At 41.9% G+C, this 20,673-nt stretch overlaps 1 protein-coding gene across 1 annotated transcript in view; it reads right to left on the bottom strand.

The window, feature by feature from the left end:
• The window catches only part of PREX2 (phosphatidylinositol-3,4,5-trisphosphate dependent Rac exchange factor 2), a 194,521-nt gene that overhangs the window by 101,169 nt on the left and 72,679 nt on the right, over window positions 1–20,673 (bottom strand). The window contains exons 12-17 of the mRNA XM_054984937.1: window positions 17,298–17,401; window positions 10,185–10,234; window positions 8,624–8,699; window positions 6,131–6,203; window positions 2,605–2,747; window positions 1,353–1,445 (exon numbers count right to left, since the gene is read on the bottom strand). Of these exons, the coding sequence (XP_054840912.1) occupies window positions 1,353–1,445; window positions 2,605–2,747; window positions 6,131–6,203; window positions 8,624–8,699; window positions 10,185–10,234; window positions 17,298–17,401 (539 nt within the window). The remainder of the gene's footprint in view (window positions 1–1,352; window positions 1,446–2,604; window positions 2,748–6,130; window positions 6,204–8,623; window positions 8,700–10,184; window positions 10,235–17,297; window positions 17,402–20,673) is intronic.

The raw sequence follows: 20,673 nt of genomic DNA, 5'->3' as shown, positions 1-20,673 counted from the left end.
ATATTGGAGGGCGGGGGGAGCTGCTTAGCCTGCTCCCTAAATCACCCCAGCCTGGGAATCCTTCCCCTAAATGGATGGAAAGTTATGCCATCAAAAATCGCAGCATAGCCCATAGGCACCCATGCAACAGAAAAAGCCAAGTGCCCCCACAGGCTTAAAAGCCCTGGCAGAGCTCAGTATGCTGACTACAACTGCAACCAATGCACCTCTGTGCAGCAGTGGCCAACCCCCCCCCCCCCAACATCAAATCACAGCCCACCTAGCACTATATAAACTTCAGCCATGATGCCCCACAGTTCAGTAGGTAGCGCACATAGGATAGAACTCTCAGAGATCCCTATTGTGCACGTGCAGAGCACACAGTATTGTATATTCATAGCAGAAAAGGCACAGAGAGAGCACTAAGGGAGCACAGAGCATTGATTCACAAAGGAGAAAACAAAGTCCATGCCATGTGGCTATCATGTCTCATTTCAGAAACCTAATACATACCCCATCTCTGGAAATTCAACCCAAAGGGAGAACCACACACTAACAGGAGAGCAGAGCTGGGAATCCAGCTGTTCTGGCCCAGAAATCCACACCTGCCCCCTCAGTTCCTTCATAGGAGCCCAGGCACCTCCTCATCAGGCACCTCCTCATCAATGCTGGCTCCCACACCTGAGGCCAATGGTTGTATATACAGGAGCAGCCCAAGCCAGGCCCTCCCAGCACCATCCTCCAGGGAAGTGTACCCAGAAGAGCAGCCTATGATGGGGGCAGGGATACCTGCAGCCCCTGCTGCGATGTTAGCACACTCTCTTGTCAGGGTGCCTCCTCTCCTCAGGGCAAAGGGGGCAGGGCAAAACAATGGTTTGGGGTGCCTGGCAGCTGTCCTACTGTGTTCTGTGGATCAGCTTGCCAAGCAACTATGGGACCCATAGCCTTGCAGGCTGGGGTCTTATGCAGCAAGAACAGCAGCAGAAGGAGCAGATGCAGTCACAGGGTCTATAATTGTCATTTTGATGGCTACAGTATGCACCTCAGAAGTGTTTCCTGGCATATGCTCCCCCCCGCCCATCCCGGGTTGAAACTGCAGACCCGGTTTGGGATCTCAGGATTGTACTGACCATGTTGTAAGGATAATTCAGAGTATCTATACACACAGACCCCCCAACATAAACATATGACTATTCTGTGTCAGCAATACTTCACATTATATTCAACACTTAAGCAGTTCCATGCATCTTTCATATTATATAATCAGAATTATACTCCAAACTGAATAGAGAAACTCTATAAAAGCCTTTTCAAAGTATCTTCTTTTGAAGAAAATATAGCAATATGCAAAATTATGAATTAGCATTTATCACCTCAGCATTTGATCCCTTTTCTACTACTTTAATTATTGGCACTTTATTTTTGTCTTCTAAGCCAAATCCATAGCTTCCTTCAGTTGATTTAATCTGAAAAGGAGGGAAGATACTTATTATTTATATAAAATTACTTTAATAAATGACAAATAAATTGTGCCATCACCATATTATTACAAAATACTGTATGTGAATTAAAATGTGACCTCCTAGTACCCTGTGTTCCTATAAACTTCCATCAATTGCAAATATTACTACCACTGGAAGGTTTTTGGAGTTTTTAAAAATCTATAATTACTATTGCACTATTGTGATCTCATAGCGCCACAAAAGGAAGGAGCCAGAGACTTCTCTTTTTAAAAAATGAAAGCGAAGACTTTGGAGATTATGGCCCTATATCTTTAAAATATCATACCACAGTAGCAATTACCAATTTTAAAAAAATCTCCAAAAGCCTTCCACCGGCAAGGCAGGGGAAATGGCTGCAGGAAAACACAGTTGCACTGTATTGCACTGTTAGCAAGGAACACAACAAAGCAGCCTGTCAAACATCCATGAATCAGTCAAAGGACAGTCAAACTGATCTCTGAAAAATCACCTCCTTGTTCATGACTGACAAAGAGACTAGAAATGAGACAAAATATTCATGCATTCCTAATACGTTTATGTACCTGCTTCACTGGCACAGGTGTATTCTCAGACTGTGGGTGGGGGCCAGGTGCCTCGATCTCCATGTGACCATGGAAGGTTAGAAGTGAACGGCTAATCTCAACTATGCTGTTCTACAGATGGTCAGGAATGTTACGTCAGCATCTAGGCCAGTAGGGACCAGGGGTCAACAGAATCCCAGTCTGGTCCTGTACTCAGGCCTGGATCTTCAGTCTGTGTAACTCATTCAGGTGAATGTCAAACTGCTTACAAGTCTGCTTTAACTTTATCACTTTTATCCACCTACTTATCTACTAATCTGACTACCTACTCAACCACCTGTGTTATGGGCTACTCGTGCAAATCAGCATCTGTGAGTGAATTTACAGAGGTGGCGTCAGGGGAAAAAAGATGAAAAATGTTAAAGCATAGTTGATTCACAATTCATGAATACAATCACACCATACATTATGAGAAAAATAATGTACAATTCATACATCACAAACATGGAGTGAATATATCAGCAAACTACATATACACATGCAAACGTAAATATGCAAAAGACATATACACATGTAAATGCATATTTTTTAAAAAAACTTACCAACAATGATTTAGCTATTACATTTTCTACTACTTTTAAATCATGTTTCATGAGCCTGTGCTTCATATTTGAGCCTTCCATTTCTTCATCCGCAAAAAAACGAAAGAGCAGAGGTTCATCTTTGAATTCACTTTTTTCCAGTACTGTTTAATACACAAATAAAATATTAATTTATCTTGTCTGATACCACATACACCTGGTAGACTTTTGGAAATGATTCCTCCTTGAAATATGAATGGAAGTGTGCAGTGCTCACTAGCAAACTGGGGAATTATAGCCCCAAGAGCTCTTCTCCAGCTTGCATTGTGTTTTGAGTCATACAAGAATCTCATCCTGCCTCTTGCCCCAGTGCTCTCCTTCCCCTTCTCCCAGACTCATCAGAGGCATCAGCACTGGTCCTTTGTCTGGAGGTTTCTGAATCCTTCCCTCCAGCTTTGAATGTCACCACCACGATGTTCCAGTTGCAAGAAGCCGTGGGAAAGATAGTTAGCATGAACTCAGGAGCCTCAAAGAACTACTTTTGCAAGACACTTTGGTGTCTGGGGGACAAACATGGGGTAGAAGGTAACAAAGGCCTCCAGCTTGTTTCTGCTGTCCCACGGGTAAATTTGGAGGAAGAAAGAAGTTATTGGATGGGGAGAGGATAAGACGCCTGCGGAGTGGACTGGAGTGATGGATCCAAAATTCAGAATTTGGCTTGGAAAAAATGAGCTATTTTCTATATAGTTTGGAAAAAACTCCAGCTTGCTAATCCCAAATCTAAAACTGACCTGACAGAAGATTGTTCCATTATTAAATATTGCATATTTCGAAGTTGAAAAGTAACTATTGCACAGAACTATGCTGCAGAAACAAGCTAAATTTTGTTCCCTAATCTAGGGCAGATCTCTAGTCATTATCCATTTATTACCTATTGCCTGCTGACTGCAGGGATTCTTGGAAAGGTCTAGTAATAAGTAGACCTTGGTATTATGCACATCAAGCCATCATTTTCTCAATCAAAAATGTGTACTAAAGATCACAACACAAAACAGTCATGCTTTAGCTTAGGAGATCCTGAATATGCATTCATGCTTTATAAATTGCTGGACCATAGGGATTCTAGCAAAAGTGGAAGGTAGTGCATGTTTGTGTGCAAAGAGACCTCACCCAAGACTACAATCCTCCAAAATATTAAAAAACTATAATTTTATATACATATAGCCAAGTGGCCCTGATCTTTGGATACTTAAATCTGGAGTCTGAAGCCCTGAATGGACATCTTTCTACACACCTGAAAAACATCCCAGGTCTGCAGAAAATTCTGAAATATATAGGGCAGTTTTAAAAAAAACCCAAAATGATAAATGAAGCACCTGCAAACTTTAACCAGACACTCTCAGTGACTGCTGCCAGGCAACCATAACAGTTTAGCCAGTATTCCAGGCTTTGTTTCTATCAGTAAAAAGCAGGATGAAAGGGAAGGGCTCTTTGCAGAGCTGTTTTGACCTTTGAGGTAGGACTCGTTGGGGCCAGCCCAGAAGCAACCACCAGATGACTTGATACCACAAGATTTGTGTGACTCACCCAGGTCTGGATGCTGTGCACCCCAAAAAGATTCGGGTTTCCTGCTTCGGATTTACCCAAATGCCATCTAGAAAGCCCCACTAGCAGCAGAAGAATTGTTTCCTCTTGGTGTTCCTTAGGAACAGCAAGGGAAAGATTGCTTCCACACTACCCAAAGCATAATGAAGCATTCTGAAGCGCTTCAATAAGCTTTGCTTTGGCATTTCCGAATCAGTTCAGCAATGCTGAGGCTGATTCAGGAATGCCAAAACATCCCAAATCGGACCTGATCCGGGTTCAAAACCAGGATCCATAACCCAAAGCACACATCCCTACTTGCTACTGTTCAAAAGCAGACCCCATTCCCCCACCCCCCACCCCACCACAAAAGCCAGTATACTGTAGTGATTAGAGTTTCAGAGTAGGATCTGGGAGTTTCAAATCACCACTCTGCTGTGGAAGCTCACTGAATGATTTTGGGCCAGTCATACACCCTCTACTTTACAGGGTTGTTGTGAGAATAAAATGGAGGAGGTAAGAATGATGTATGGGCTCCCATTATGGACGAAGAAAGTATATAAATGAAGTAAATCAATAAATATAGATGAATATAGGGACATATAAAAGGTGTTCAGTGGGTTTGAAGAAGGATGTAGGGAAAGGTGAGCACATGGAGCCTCTCTATGAACAAGTGTGTGGAGGTTACAGTTTCAGACTAGGATCTGAAAGACCCAGGTTCAAGTCCCCACTCTATCTTGGAAGCTTGCTGGATGGCCTTGGGCCAGTCACACACATTCAGCCTAACTAACCTCACTGGGTTTTTCTGAAGATAAAATGGAGGGGAATATCAGCTGTTTGGGGTCCACAATGTAGAGAAGTAAATAATAAATATAGCTGAAGATGGGGGCAGATAAAAGATAAGTTGGTTGCTGTGTGGAAGGAAGCAAGGAAAGGTGAGGGTATGGGGGCTGCCAGAAGAAGGGAAAGAGGAACTAGTGTAGAGAAAGCTTTAGGTGGATAGCCATGTTGGTCTGCAGTAGAACAGCATGATTTGGGAGCCCTGGGAGAAGAACAGTTGGTTTGGGGAGCTCTGATTCTTGAAAGTTTACATCCTGAAAAGTCTTGTTGGCCACTGGACTCGAATCCTAGTGTGAGGAAAGGGATATAGGGAAACTGCAGCACCCCTTGCAAGTCCTTGCAGGTTCCTCACAACTGGGTCTAGCTAGTGGCCAGTGCTGTAAACTTGGTCAGAGGCTGCCAGGAGTACGAACGGAGGGAAAACAAGATCGGGTGCGGGGAGAAAGGTAGGTTGGCTTGTGAGTGGGAAAGAGAGAAAAGAAGCAGGAAAGGGGGAGAGATGCTATATGGGCTTTCAGGAAAGAGAAAGAAAAATACTAGAGGAGGAGATCCCCCACACACAATTACTTGCAGTTCCCTACTTGTAAATATCTAAAGCAATGGTCAACATAAGGAACACTCAGAAAGAGTCCAGTAGCACCTTTAAGACTAACCAATTTTATTGTAGCATAAGCTTTCGATTCTCGAAAGCTTATGCTACAATAAAATTGGTTAGTCTTAAAGGTGCTACAGGACTCTTTCTGATTTTGCTACTATAGACTAACACGGCTAACTCCTCTGGATCTTTGAATAAGGAACACTGTACCTTTCATACAACCAAGCCTAACCATCATCCTTGTCTAGCTATCTCAGCATTTCTTAAATGTGGACACCTATATTCTAGGAATTACCTTCTTCAACGCCTGGCATCTAATTCAAGAACTTCAAATTAAAGCCAAAATCATCCATCATTTTAAAGTGCAGTATTTGACAGTAAATCAACAGTATTTGACAGTAAATCAACTTTTCTGCTTGGTCATCAGTTGATTCAGAAACTCAGAACTGTGCACACCAATAGAGGGAGTGGAGCTAAAAAGCCGAACAAATGAATTCAATCTAAAGCTGTTGGTTAGGAATTGCTTACCATGGTGCATAAATCCATTGTCACAAAGTGCTATTCCAAAGATCATTGCTTCTTCTCTTGTTCTGCAATCCCCCTATATATAAATAGTACAACTATCAATACAGACATCATAGGCAGCAATTTAAAATAAAAAAGAGATTACATATCTTTTTGCAGCATATGTAGAACTTGGATTGCACATACGTCTGTGCTATTTTTGACATATAGAGAACTGTTGCACATAAGCCAGAATGTGACTGCTACAAAGTTAACAAATTATTATTAAACAATAAAAGATATTTTTATAACTAATTAAAAAGAGTCCAGTAGCACCTTTAAGACTAACCAATTTTATTGTAGCATAAGCTTTCGAGAATCAAGTTCTCTTCGTCAGATGCCTGATCCAAACTGGCCACATACAGAAGAGGAGGGGAGAGAGGGAAAGAAGGGGACATATATCACAAGGGGACAGGATGCAATTAGCGTGGAGGCAACCCAAACATTCCTTTGCTAGTAAATGTAAACATCTCCTTTTGGTGTGGAGTCAGTTTGCCGTGTTTGTTTGGAAAGTATCCAATTCCTATGTAGTATAGGCCTTCGATAACCACAGCTCTCCCTGCCTGGCAGGGAGAGCTGTGGTTATCGAAGGCCTATACTACATAGGAATTGGATACTTTCCAAACAAACACGGCAAACTGACTCCACACCAAAAGGAGATGTTTACATTTACTAGCAAAGGAATGTTTGGGTTGCCTCCACGCTAATTGCATCCTGTCCCCTTGTGATATATGTCCCCTTCATTCCCTCTCTCCCCTCCTCTTCTGTATGTGGCCAGTTTGGATCAGGCATCTGACGAAGAGAACTTGATTCTCGAAAGCTTATGCTACAATAAAATTGGTTAGTCTTAAAGGTGCTACTGGACTCTTTTTGATTTTGCTACTACAGACTAACACGGCTAACTCTTCTGGATTTATAACTAATTAGTATCTCCTATTTTTAAAATTATATACAGTCACTGTATATGATAATTTGTTGGCTAGTTGTTCAGTATCATAACATAACTCACTAAAATAGCACTATAGTCATCTTCAGGAGCCCTGCTTTGTGCGCCCCCTGCTGGCAACCCGAGAGAAGGCCCTCTCAGTAGTGACATCAAAAATCTGGAACTTGCTCGCAAGGGAAATTTGACTGTCCCCTTCTGTTGCCATCTTCTGCAGCGGATGAAGACTTTTTTGTTTCTCTTGGTATTCCCACAGTGATCTCTCTTCCTTTCCCAATGTTGTAACTGTTGTTACAACAGTTCGATCTAGTAGTGACAAACAGTTGTTACTGGTCCCTGGCCCCAGAGAGGCCCGCCTAGCGTCAACCAAAGCCAGGGCCTTCTCAGTCCTGGTTCCAACCTGGTGGAACGCTCTGTCTAAAGAAATCAGGGCCTGGCCGGATTTGCTATCCTTCCGCCGGGCCTGCAAGACAGAGCTGTTCTGCCAGGCATATGGTTGACACCCCTGAGCCTCCCGCTGGACACCTAGAGGAAGCTGTACCCCTACAAAGGGTATCTATCACCTAGCCTTTGCCAAATACTTCTGGAGGTGGTTAGGTGGCGGTCACTGGAGAAATCTGCTGCTATATGTCCTTATAATCTGCTGCTACATTGTTTTGTTGTCTGTTTTTAAATATTTAAGGAGTTTTATTTGTTTTAAAGTTATATGTATTTTATACTATTTTATTAATTGTAATCCGCCCTGAGCCTGCTGATGCGGGGAGGGTGGAATATAAATCGAGTTAAATAAATAAATAAATTTATCTTCTGCATTTATTTTAAGCTTTGGTTTTAAATTGTTTTAATGTATTTGTGTGCTGGTTTTAATGGTTTTTTAAAGATGAGGTTTTAAGTTGTATATTTAAATGCATTAGCTATCTTAAGTGGCCCTATGAGGGCAGAAAGATAGGGTAAAAACCTTGTTAATAAAGGAATTATTGCCTGTAGATTAGTCACTGCATGATGGCATCTTAGGGCTATAAGAGCTGTGGGAAAAGATTTTGTGGGCCAGTCAAAGAATGTATGATATACACTGCTTACCTCCCAACTAAAATCTGCATTTATGCGTTTATTATTAAAACTGATGTGTGAAATATATTTTCTGCATCTTTAAAATGTCTTCTTTCAATAACACATCACTAAAAAGTCTTTTTTTCTCATTTTCTGTGATACCTTGATTAACTTTCAGTATTATTCAGTATTTACAATTCAATAGACATAGTCACTCATTAAAAGTGAAAAAGATTAATTTTAATTAAGGAGATATTTTATAGAAGATACACAGTAAATAAAATTAGTTTGGTATGAAAGTGAAACTGCTTTCCAGATCCACAGAACATTTATTTACAAAGAACTGTAAGGTGAAAGAATATCCACTGCTATGATATAAGATGGGGAAAGTTCTATATTTATCATTGTAATAAATATACTTCCATTTTATATGCTAGTGCATGTATTTCAGAAAACAGTCCTACCTGTGCAATTAGCCAGTCTATCAATTTATTCGCCATCACCACTGATTTGTAGGTCCTTAGATGATAATCTTTATCTCTAGGTAGAAAATACAAACATATTTTGCTCACAAACAGATATATTTAACATCTTGAACCCTCCATTTAATATGATCGGTAATAATAAATATGAACAGCAAGATTCGGGTCCAGTAACACCTTAAAGATCAATTAGATTTCTAGGGTATGAGCTTTCAAGGGTCAAAGCTCTCTTCATCAGGTATCTGTTGAAGGGAGCTTTGACTCTTAAAAGTTCATACCCTGGGAATTTAACTGGTCTTTAAGGTGCTACTGGACCCAAATGTTTGCTCTTCTACTACAGTCCAACACAGCTACCCACCTGAAACTATAATCTGAACAGATGTTTATAATGTCCAACACTTTAAAAACCATCTCTGTTTCTATCAGTGTCTGTAAATGTTTGATTACAATTATTAAGCATATGACAATCATACAAGTGGGGGACCTGTGACACTCACAAGTGGGAAATTTGCGTACTATTTCCCTTCCTCTGCCTTCCTCCCTGCCTGACCCATCACCACTCTGTCTGCCCATCCACCTGCTTCCTCTCCCCCTTCCTGAGTGTACAGTGTGGGGAAGCAGCAGTTCCTGCTCATCCTCCTTCCACTGCCCACCTGGCAGCACCTCTGCCTATTTGGCTGTTGCAGCAATGGCAGCTCCCCTCTCCTCTTCAGCAGGCCTCATATCTCCACCATTTTGGCAGATGTAAACACCCCTCCATATTTAAAAAACTTTAAAAGATTTTTCTGGCACTGCTGCCTCAGAGCGGGACCACAAGTGACGCCTGACACAGGTTGGACACTTGCTAGCTTCCCTCAAGTTTTGATGGGAAATGTAGGCAGCTTGGCGGAATGTTGGACAAGTGACAGTTGAAAAGTCCATTGGACAGCAGTCAGAGAGCCAAGCTGCAAGACCAGGTGGCTTCCACCATTCCTCCTCCATTCACAGAGGAGAGGCAGTAGTGGAGGGGCTGGCCTCAATGGTGGTGGGGCAGAAGAAGCTCCCACTCCTCCTCCTCTGTCCACCTACCTGCCCACCCACTTGCCTGCATGCTACAGAGAAGCAAAGAGGCTGATGTCCTACCCTGCATTTAATCATTTCTACCCTGGGCTAGACAAAAACCAAACCAAGAACTTGCATTTATTTGTATGATAACCTAACTCACACTAGCTCATCACATGTTCTGTAACCAAACCCCTAAAGATTTGGAAATGATTAAGGCCATTATGAAAAAGACAAAGAAACTAGCATGCATGTGTAATATCCAGTTTTAAATTGTAAATATGGTGGGAGACGACCAACGAATCAGGATACTTTTCCTAGTATATCTGTGCATGCATCTTGTCATGCTTGAGGTTTCTATTGTTCTCCCTTTTGTAAAAATTCCAGTTCATTCTTCATAGCTTCATCATTACCAATACATGAACCAACTTTTAGCCTAGAATATGTGGGTAGCAATTACAGCCCAATCTTCCACAATAAACGTTCTGAAAAACAGACTCACCTTACCACTGGGGTAAACAGACTGTGCAGACGACAATACAATCTTACACCCTGTTAGAAATACAGATAAACAAAATACAAAACTTAAAACCACTGTAAAATCAGTACACGTACTGACAAAAAAATTAATCCAAAATACTTATACTAAATATTACCTTAAATTGTTTATTTTAAAATTTTACTTGCATATCTCCTAAGACCTCCTCAATGCAGCTCACAAGTAAAAACAATAAAAATCATACAAAACCATCTCTGTTAAAATGAACAAAAACACAATATAGAGTAACATAAAAGCAAAAACATAGGCATGAAAATACACACACATACCAAGTGAACAGTTCACTAGTACACAGGATTTTCTTGTATAAAATAAGATTATTTTTCAACTGTTCTGTCACATGAAACTGCCTCTACTGAATCAGACCATTGACCTTTCAGTCTGTGTTGTCTGCTCTGACAAGCAGTGTATCTTCAGGTTCTCAGGTTCAGGTCTTTCAGGCCACTTTCTACCAAATATATCTAAATGAATTGGAACTGTGATCTAACTGAGCCACAGCCCCTCATACCTGTCACATGGTCCTTTTGAGCTTGCTTCTTGTGTTACCATTAGGGGTGTGCGCTTCGGGAATCTGATTCGGGTAAAATACCCAGATCGAACCCGATCTGGAAAGTTTGGGGATGATCCGGAAAGGCCAAAACAAAGCTTCCCAAAGCATTCATAATGCTTCGGGAAGCTTCGGGTTTAAATGCCTCCTGCGAGCAGGGAAACGGGCACCTCCCTGCTGGGCGCTCCCCGCCAGGCACTTGGCAATGGTAAGTGGGGGGGCTGGGGGACGGGTGTTGTGGGGTTTTTAAAGGGCCTTGAGGCATAAGCCTGCACCTCCCCACCAGGGGCTCGGCAATGGTAAGTGTGGGTGCTGGGGGCGGGTGTTGTGGGGTTTTTAAAGGGCCTTGGGGTAGGACAGGGCCCTTTAAACTATCAGCTGGCAGGCAGCAGGGGGGAATCCCCCCTGCCGACTGCCAGCTGTTAGGGAGGCGGGCTAAGTGGGGGGGTTGGGGTGGGGGGTGGGGGTGCTGGAAAACCCAACTCCCTGAATCACTTTGGAATGCTCCAAATTTTTATAGAGCATTCCAATGCGATTCAAATACCCGAACCCAAAGCAGCTTGCTGCTTCGGGTTTTGGGTGTTTCCGAATGTTTTTCCTGCTTCAGATAAACCCAAAGCAGGAAATCCAAATATTTCCAGCGTGCACACCCCTAGTTACCATTTCACAAAAGCAAACTGCTCCATGTGTGAGAATTTATGTATTCAGTATATAAAATGTAACAGTTACTATACAAGTGTTTGATTTTTCACTCAGGCACATAGAAACTGAAGCCTGTTTGTGCTTGTATCCATTTGAAAAATAATCATCCAGACATTTTCAATAAATGGAAGATTCATGTTGAAGTGACTGAAAATCTTTTAAGAGCAATTTATACTGTAATTGACTTTTAAATGTTTTAGCACCTGAAGAACATGAACAGTGAAATCCAAAGAATGTATTCTGAAAGTAAGCCCCGCTGAATAGACCTAGTAGGACTCTGAACAGACCTGCTTATGACAGCACTGTATATTCTGGGCACAGTGCACTGAAAACAAGTAACTATAATATAGCATCCAATGCAAAATCTATAAATTATCCTGACAGCAAAAGAGCCTAATAGGAAATATGAGGAATAGGGTACTGCTATGTCGCTGACCAGCAACGAGGGCTTTTTTTGACCCGGAACATGCCGGAACGCTGTTCTGACACCTCCAACAAACAGCCACGTGACTGGTGGCCCCATCCCCAGTTCCCAAAGACTCCTGCTCCCCCGCTGCCTTCTTTCCCAGCCTCTTCCCTATCCTTTCTCTTCCTCCCTCCCTTTGTCTTTGTTTCTTTCCTTGCTTCATTCTTTCTATCCCCCTCCCTTCCATGTCTCTCCTTACTTCATTCCCTTCACTTTCTTTCTGCTCTGCCAGGGCAGCAGTGGGGCTGCTCTGACTGCCTGCTTTCCCAGCCTCTTCCCTGTCCTTTCACTTCCTCCCTCCCTTTCTCTTTCTTTGCTTCTTTATGTCTCCCCCCGCGCTTCCATATCTCTCATTGCTTTGTTCATTTCACTTTCTTCCTGCTCTGCCGGGGCAGCAGCGGGTCTGTTCTGGCTGCCTGCTTTCCCAGCCTCTTCCCTGTCCTTTCTCTCTCTGCCTCCCTCCCTCCCTCCCTCCCTCTGTTTTTCTTTACTTCTTTCCTTGCTTCATTCTTTCTGTCCCCCCTTCCACGTCTCTCCTTGCTTCGTTCCTTTCACTTTCTTACTGTGCTTCCAGGGCAGCAGCAGGTCTGTTCCAGCCGCCTGCTTTCCCAGCCTCTTCCCTGTCCTTCTTCTCCCTCCCTTTGTCTTTCTTTGCTTCTTTCCTTGCTGCCTTCTTTCTGTTCCCCCCTTTTCATGTCTCTCCTTCCATTGTTCCTTTCTTTCACTTCCTGCTCCTTGGTGAGCTTTCTGTAGCCCCTCCCTCTTTCCATGCCTTTACCTTCCTTCCTGCCACCCCAGTTGCATGCCAGGGCCAGCTGATCTGCTCGCCAGCCTCCTGCTCCCTGCTGCCTGGGAGAGCTGCCGGACTTACTTGAAGGTAGGGTGTGGGGGAATGCCTTGAAAGTAGTTTGGGGAGGAGTGCCTTGAAGGTAGGATGGGGAGGAATGCCTTGAAGGTAGGGTGGGGAAGAATGCCTTGAAGGTAGGGTTGGGGGAGTGCCTTGAAGGTAGGGTGGGCTGCTGAAAATCCCCCTTTGCTGGAAGGTGGAGAACGGTGAGATTTTCAGCTTTCAAGGGTCAAATCCTGAAATTCCGCTGGTAGAATTTACTTTAAGGTAGACTGACTCCAAACTAGGAGGCTCCATTCATGCTAGCCTCCCCAATAACTGTTGGAAGGCCTGTCCTTGAATTCCACACGAGCACCCCTTCCAGGGACTGGAGTCCAGTAGCGAGACCAAGGTTTCCAGGGTATGAGCTTCGGAGAGGCAGAGCTTCCTTTTTCTATACCCAAAAGCTCATCCCCTGAAAATTTTGATAGTCTTTAAGGTGCCACTGGACTCCACTTCTGCTGTTCTCCTGTGGACCAGCGTGGCTACCCACCTACTTCCTTCTTCTCTCTTTTTGCATTGTCACAACAATCTTGTGAGGTAGGAGAGGCCAAGGGAGTCATCCACTCAGGTTCATGGTTACAGTGTTCAAACTAGGATCTAGGAGGCCCAGGTTTGAATCCCTGCTCTATGGAAACTTCTTTGGGTGACTTTGAGCCTATTTCAAAGGGTTGTTGTGATGATGCAAAAAGAGGAGGGGAGGAGAACAATGTATGCCATTTTGGGACCTGGATTGGGAGAAAGGCAAGGGGAATACATAGCCAGGGAAATCCATTTTAAACCCAGATCTTTCAGTCAGCCACACCACACTTGGCCAACATGTGAGGGTAGCTAACTATACAAAGAAGTTTAAAGTATGTGTGAGAGAGAGAGAGCAAACAGGAATTTAGTCCCAATTTTCTGGCTGTAAACTTTTCAGAATCAAATCTTACTTCTTGAGAGAGACAACTCTCATGATGTGTGTGGCAGACAGCCTACACAGTTCTAGGGTTCCACTATGTGTGTGTGTGTATGCAAAGAGAGTGCCCTGTGCATGGTACGTGAGGAGTCACCTGTGCAAAGTTAAACCCATAAAGACTGTGTGTATTGCCCAAATGTGTGTGCATATCAAATCTCACATATACATGTGTGCGTGATCATTTTATCTTGTTTGAATCTGTTGGGTGGATTATACAGCATTAAGCCATTATACATGCAGGGATGTGTGCTTTGTGTATGGTTGTGGGAAAGCAGCCTTGTTAGTCTTTCTGGATCTAACACTTCCCTCCAAGGCAGGTCTCTCTTATCTGTTTGTACAAGTAATGTCTTGAATAGCTTGGCTGCAGTGTGAGTGAAATAACTTCTGATGACTCAGAAACTTCTCTGCTTTACCTATTCCTGCATGTGTGTAAACTTCCTGTGCACTTTTAAGCCTCATGTGTGTGGATGCAATTCCCATGCAACATCAGCTCTTGAGGTACATACATGAGTATGTGATTTGCAGTACACAAGTGTATTTGCCTGTTCACTTCTAAAAAAGTTAAAATAGCTTTTGACAAAGTATAGTAGACTTTATTTGGATCTGCAATGTCCTTTGTTTTGCTGCAGCCTGTGTGTGTGTGGGGGGGGGGGTAAATTGCTCTGTGCATTGCTAGTTGTTGATTGTTATGTATGTGCATAATTTCCTGTGCAATCTCAGCCCCTGCTGTCTGGGGAGTGTGTAAAGTTTACTTTGCAGTATCACCTCCTGGGACTTGGTTTGTTTTCATGCCTAAAATATCCTGGGCAACTCTTTTTTTTTTTAGATGTGTTGCCAAAATGTTTTACTTTAATCCAACATGAAAACAGCAAATAGGAGACTCAGCTTTATACAGTATAGCAATATGCCTGTGTTGTTGTTGTTAAGCTGTGTTGTTGTTGTTATTTTTAAGACATATTAAACAATGCACAAACTACCCAGTAGGATCATAGACAGTACACAGTAGTGTAGTATACAATCCCTACTGTGAATTCCATCCACAGTATTTATTTATGGATGAATAGCAGAGGAAATTTTCTACTTTTCTGCTTTGCCATGTGGAAGTTACACTGTGGGAAAGATTCTCCACTGCCTGGTATACTGCGAGTTCATTATCACTGGAGCAATTTCAGAAGAAAGTCAATGAGAAATTCTCCTTGGGCAAAGTTACACACCAAGCTTTCTGGCCATAATTTGCTGAGCAAAACATGCTATAGCCCAATGATCTCCTAAAAAATCAGCATGGCAGGGTTATACGTTCTGCCAGTGCACTGTTGCTAATAAGTGGGTGTCAACAACATATTGATGGCACCAAATACCAGTGTATCAGACAATCTAACTCAAAAGACTTTTAATCAAATGGATTCTGGTTTTGGAAAAGGCATGCTCAAAACTTGCAAGTTGCTGCTCACAAAGTGGATTTCTGGGTCAGAACACTGCATTGCTTAGAGGAAACATTGCTGCCAGGTAAGGGGCGGGGAAGTGAGCAGGCCTGAATTGAGGGAGCGCTCTGGGGCGGCCGTGGCCTGCATGATGACATCACTTCCAGGAGTGGCAGCACTTCTGGAAGTGACATCACTTCCCAGAAGTGACATCATCATGTGTTTTCAGGAGCGCACACACTCTTCGCACACGCATGACTTAATTCAAAGTTCCACCACCTCTTTTCACAGAAAAAAAGCCCTACCAGCAACCAAAGGGAAGATCACGGTGAGTATTTACTGAATGATACTGCTGGTCAGCACTGAACCAGAGGGATAGCAAAAGCTATATGGTACATTTTGCCAACAACACTTTACATAATAACATTTGATTTATATACCACCCTTCAGGACAACTTCATGCCCACTCAAAGAGGTTTACAAAGTGTGTTATTATTATCCTCAACAATCATCCTGTGAGGTGGGTGAGGCTGAGAGACCTCTGAGAGAGCTGTGACCCAAGGTCCCTCAGCTGACTGCAAGTGGAGGAGTGGGGGATAGAGATGGGTACGAACTGGAAAAATCCAAACCATGCAGTTTGTGGTTCACTGAGTTTCACGAACCATGAACTTTCATGAACTTGCCCCAGTTCGTCAACTGTTTGTTTGCTTCGTGAAAACATCACTTCCGGAGCAGCAGGTCCACAGAATAGGGGTATGTGCTTCTGGTTTTCTCCTTTCAAACACTGGCCACTTTTCAGCTGATGGGAGGCAGATCCCCATCAGCTGAAAAAAACTGCTGGCTTTTGAAAACAGCAACATTTTTCTGGCATGGCAGGAAAAGTGCTGCTGCTTTCAAATGCCTGCTACTTTTTTCAGCTGAGAGGAGGGGCATCCCCCTCCCATCAGCTGAGGTTCTTTTAGCACTGGGACTTTAAAGCATTTCTGCTTCCCATGTTTGCAGGAGTTTGCTTATTCCCTGCTGGCTTTAAAAGCCAGGAAAGGCATGTTTCAGGCTTTAAGTTTTTCCTCCCAAGCCTCTTCACTCTCCTCAATCATGTAGTGATTTCTAGCAAAGCACAGTGGCTTGTAGCTTCAAATCTCACTGATTCCCATGAAGAGCTCACGGTTCCAAGTCAGGGATCCCCCTCCCATCAGCTGAAAAGCAGCTGGGTGCACACTGCTACTGCAGAAATCCCATCCCCAGTTGCCAAGGAAACTGACTGATTGGCTCCAAGTTGTCTGCAATGACAAACCAAAAAACTAACCAAACAAACCAAACAAAGGCATGGGCGAAGTTCGTTGTGGTTCAACAGAAATGTGCTCTGACAAACCACTGGTTCATGAACCACGAACGGATCTGGTTTGTGATGAACTTTGGTTCATATTTGAGTTCGTATTCATCTCTAGTGGGGAATCAAACCCAGTTCTTCAGATTAGAGTACTGCCACTCTTAACCATCTCACCAAACTGGCTCACAAGTTAGACTTTGAGACAATGATACAATGGCATTACCAGCTCTCATTGACACTGTCACGGGCTGGGCCAGCCCAAGCAGGGTGGTTCAAGTCCAAGAACCAACACAAAGCCCAAGGGGATAAATATCATAATTTACTCATTGAAAGAAAAGAAATAAATATCATAATTTACTCATTGAAAGAAAATCAACAACGAATCAGATCTAAAAGTAGTAGAAAACATCTTGCTAGATTCCAAATGTTCTCTACATCTCCTAGATGGAATCAAAATAGATTGAAGCACTGCATTAAATTGCACTTACTTTCCCAGACCACCAGCTATTTTGTATGTAGTTCTGTAATGTTCAAATAACAATTTTATTGTTCATTTTTAGCTTATATACAGAGGATCATTTGCTTGAGCTGAGGATTAGAATCAAACATGATATGCAAAATTTAATCTGATTCACATTAACGGAAACTGACAGGAATCACTAGAGTCTGACCCAGGCAGCTATCTAGCTTTTAAGCAGAATTTCTGTATCTGGAAAATTAATACTAAAACAACGAAAGGCTTATACCTTGGAAATTACATCCTGCATTTCACTTCTTGGGTAGTATGTTCCATCATCATAACGAAATCTGTACAACATGTGTTCAGGTTTGAACTGATGCTTATCAGTAACTAAAACAAAAGCAAGCATAACATTACCTCGAAAAGTTTAGTGTTTTAGCACATCAAGCACACTGGCAGCCTACTAATTTTATATCTGTGTATTCTCTGCCACTATCCCACAATCTCTCTCCATTTGTCCCAATATACACAATTCGCCCTTAAATGAAAATGCTGTTCATTTACAAATGCCTTAAGACTGAAAGATCCTTTTGGAACTCTTCCACAGCTTGGATTTTATTTTGGTGTCACTTGCAAATTCAGCTATCCTCTGAATTCAACCCAATTTTCATTTTTTTTTATTTTAAACATTTAAAATCTACTTTTCAACCCCAACTGAGTACCCAAGGCCTTGAACAATAAAAAAATTAAAAACAAAATTTAAACTCACGTTTTTTAAAAAAAAAATTGAAATGAAACACATAAATAAGGGCCAATGAGAATCTGTGAGGGACCAACAGACAAAACAAAAAAAAGTTTTCATTTGCTGGCAGAAGTCAGTGATAAAAATGGACAGACAAAATCTCCTTGGGGAGGGAATTCCATAATTTTGGTGCCATGACAAAGAAGTCCCTTTTTTCAAGTTGCTACCCATCTAGCCTCAAACGGTAAGGGCATTGAAGTACAGCCTGCGAAGATGACCACAGTGGACAAGTAGGTTCATATGTAGGTCCAAAATGTGAAAGGTGGCCATGTGAAATCCCCATTTGAACAAGTTTTGTTTCCTACCTTTTAAATTACTAATAATTCTCTTGTTAAAAGCATGCCAAACATGTTCCATAAAGAAAGTAGACAAAGAAAGACCACAAATAATTAGAGCAACGTTAATTGAACATGGAGTATTATTTTGTTGGGCCTGTTATAGTGGCAGATTGTACAACCAGATAAGTCATGAATATAACAACAACAGCGCTTCTATACCACTCTTCTAGACAGATTAGTGCACTACCCAGAGCGGTGAACAAGTTAGTGTTGTTATTATCCCCACAATACAGCTGGGAAACTGGAGCTGAGAGGAGTGGCTTACCCAAGGCCACCTACTGAGCTCATGGCAATAGTGGGATTCGAACCAGTAGAGTGCTGATTCACAGCCAAACCACTTAACCACAGCAAAAAAATATGTTTAGGGTATATTGGACACTAAAGTGCCTTTTTACTTAAGAATTAAATATAATGTCAAATTTTTGGCTGTACAATTTACAAGATGAGTCTCTTAAGCATATGCTTTGGACATGTCCATTCAGCCCTTTGGGGAGGGAGTCATTACATATATTTTTGAGGATGTTAATGTAGTGTTAAACTATTTGCCTGTCTCTTGGAACCTAACTGATGGTCAACGAAAATGGACTCTTCATGCCTTTACACTTGCTAAAAGACTTCTGCTACAACACTGGAAAGACAAAAGCCCATTCCTGTAATTCACTGAATTGAAGACCTTATCAACATTTGAATATATCACAATATCACAATTGCAAATGGAATTATTTTTTGATATTGCGTATGAACTTATTTTTTTGATATTTGGAAACCTTTTATAGAAGTATTGTCGAAGGCTTTCACGGCCGGAGAACGATGGTTGTTGTGGGTTTTCCGGGCTGTATTGCCGTGGTCTTGGCATTGTAGTTCCTGACGTTTCGCCAGCAGCTGTGGCTGGCATCTTCAGAGGTGTAGCACCAAAAGACAGAGATCTCTCAGTGTCACAGTGTGGAAAAGAGAAGAGATGTAGGTCATGACCTACATCTCTTCTCTTTTCCACACTGTGACACTGAGAGATCTCTGTCTTTTGGTGCTACACCTCTGAAGATGCCAGCCACAGCTGCTGGCGAAACGTCAGGAACTACAATGCCAAGACCACGGCAATACAGCCCGGAAAACCCACAACAACCATCTTTTATAGAAGCATTTATATAGATTTGCTAATAGTATTTTTGTAGTGAGCACTGTGTTTAATTTTTTTTATTTTGCACTAATAATTTTTTTAAATTATTGCAGCAACTCGGTATTTCTACTGCATCATCAGGGGTTTGGATAACAAGATATTGAGCTAAATATCATCTGCATATTGATGGCATCCAATTCCATAGCTATGGATGAGTTTAACAACTCACTATCTGTCCTTTAGTACATGTTTATTTGATGAATGACATAGTATATGGATGGTCTGTCAGGCTCATGTTTCATCTCGCTATCAGGCTCAGAATGCTGCCTATGTGTCTGTATGTGAGAGATCTGGCTGATTGGCTATAGAATTGCTGGGTGGGCATACTCTGCAACCAGAGCAACTGTTTTCAAGAAGATACAGACTTGCAGCCAAACAGTTACTAGAAAATAACTGAATGATCTAGAAAAACTTAGAAATGACTACAAATCTAGTAAATAGAACATTAAGAACAGGAAGAAAATAAGAAGGAAGCAGCAGCAGCAGGAAAAGTAATTACACACAGCATCTGGGGATGTTTAAGTGGGTGGGCTGCAAAAGAGGAAGCAAGTAATTGCATGCTGCCCACTCTTTGTCTATTACCTTTTCAAAAATGTAGATTATTATTCATTTCTCTTATTAAAATAAATTAACTGGCTTCATGATATGAAACATTTCATTGCACCGATAGGAAACTGACATTTATTAACTTGCATTTCTTATGAGTCTGGCAAAATATTTAAAAAGACAGCTGTGCCCACTAATGAATGGAGAGAATGACACCAAACTTGCCACACAATCCTGAGAAGTTACATTAAATGATCTTAGAAGAGTGTAACTCTGCTGAGGATTGCAGTGTCAGCAAGGAACATTTTATATTAAATAAATGCACAATCTTTGTGAATGTATAATCTCTTACATGTATTGCTATTTTCATTTAAATCCTGCTTTCTAATAAAGAAAACTGTGCTCAAGTGGCTTACAGTGCAATCCTAAGAAGAGTTACTCCAGTCTAAGCCCGCTGATTTCAATGGGCTTAGACTGGAGTAACTCATTTTAGGATTGCATTGTTACTGCCACAGAACACAAAACAACAAACATTGCAATAAATATTTAGCTAAGCAGCAACATAGCCCACAAAATACATAATCCTTTAAAAGCAACTACTTAAAACCAACACCGGCATGTAGCGATTCTAAATCTTCACACAACCTCTCCCAACAACTTTAATTAGATATTATACACCATTAACATAAGAAAGAACTTCATGGCACCTCAGAAAATAATTCCCTATAATGGAGCAACAGTTCCCTGCAAAACTGTCTGGAACTTACATGTCAAGATAGGAACAGAACTAGTGCCTAGC

This window comes from Eublepharis macularius, chromosome 7 (assembly GCF_028583425.1).
Source record: "Eublepharis macularius isolate TG4126 chromosome 7, MPM_Emac_v1.0, whole genome shotgun sequence".
Lineage (NCBI taxonomy): Eukaryota > Metazoa > Chordata > Lepidosauria > Squamata > Eublepharidae > Eublepharis > Eublepharis macularius.
Note: the sequence above shows the minus strand (reverse complement) of the source record. Positions and strands in the feature narration are given on the sequence as shown.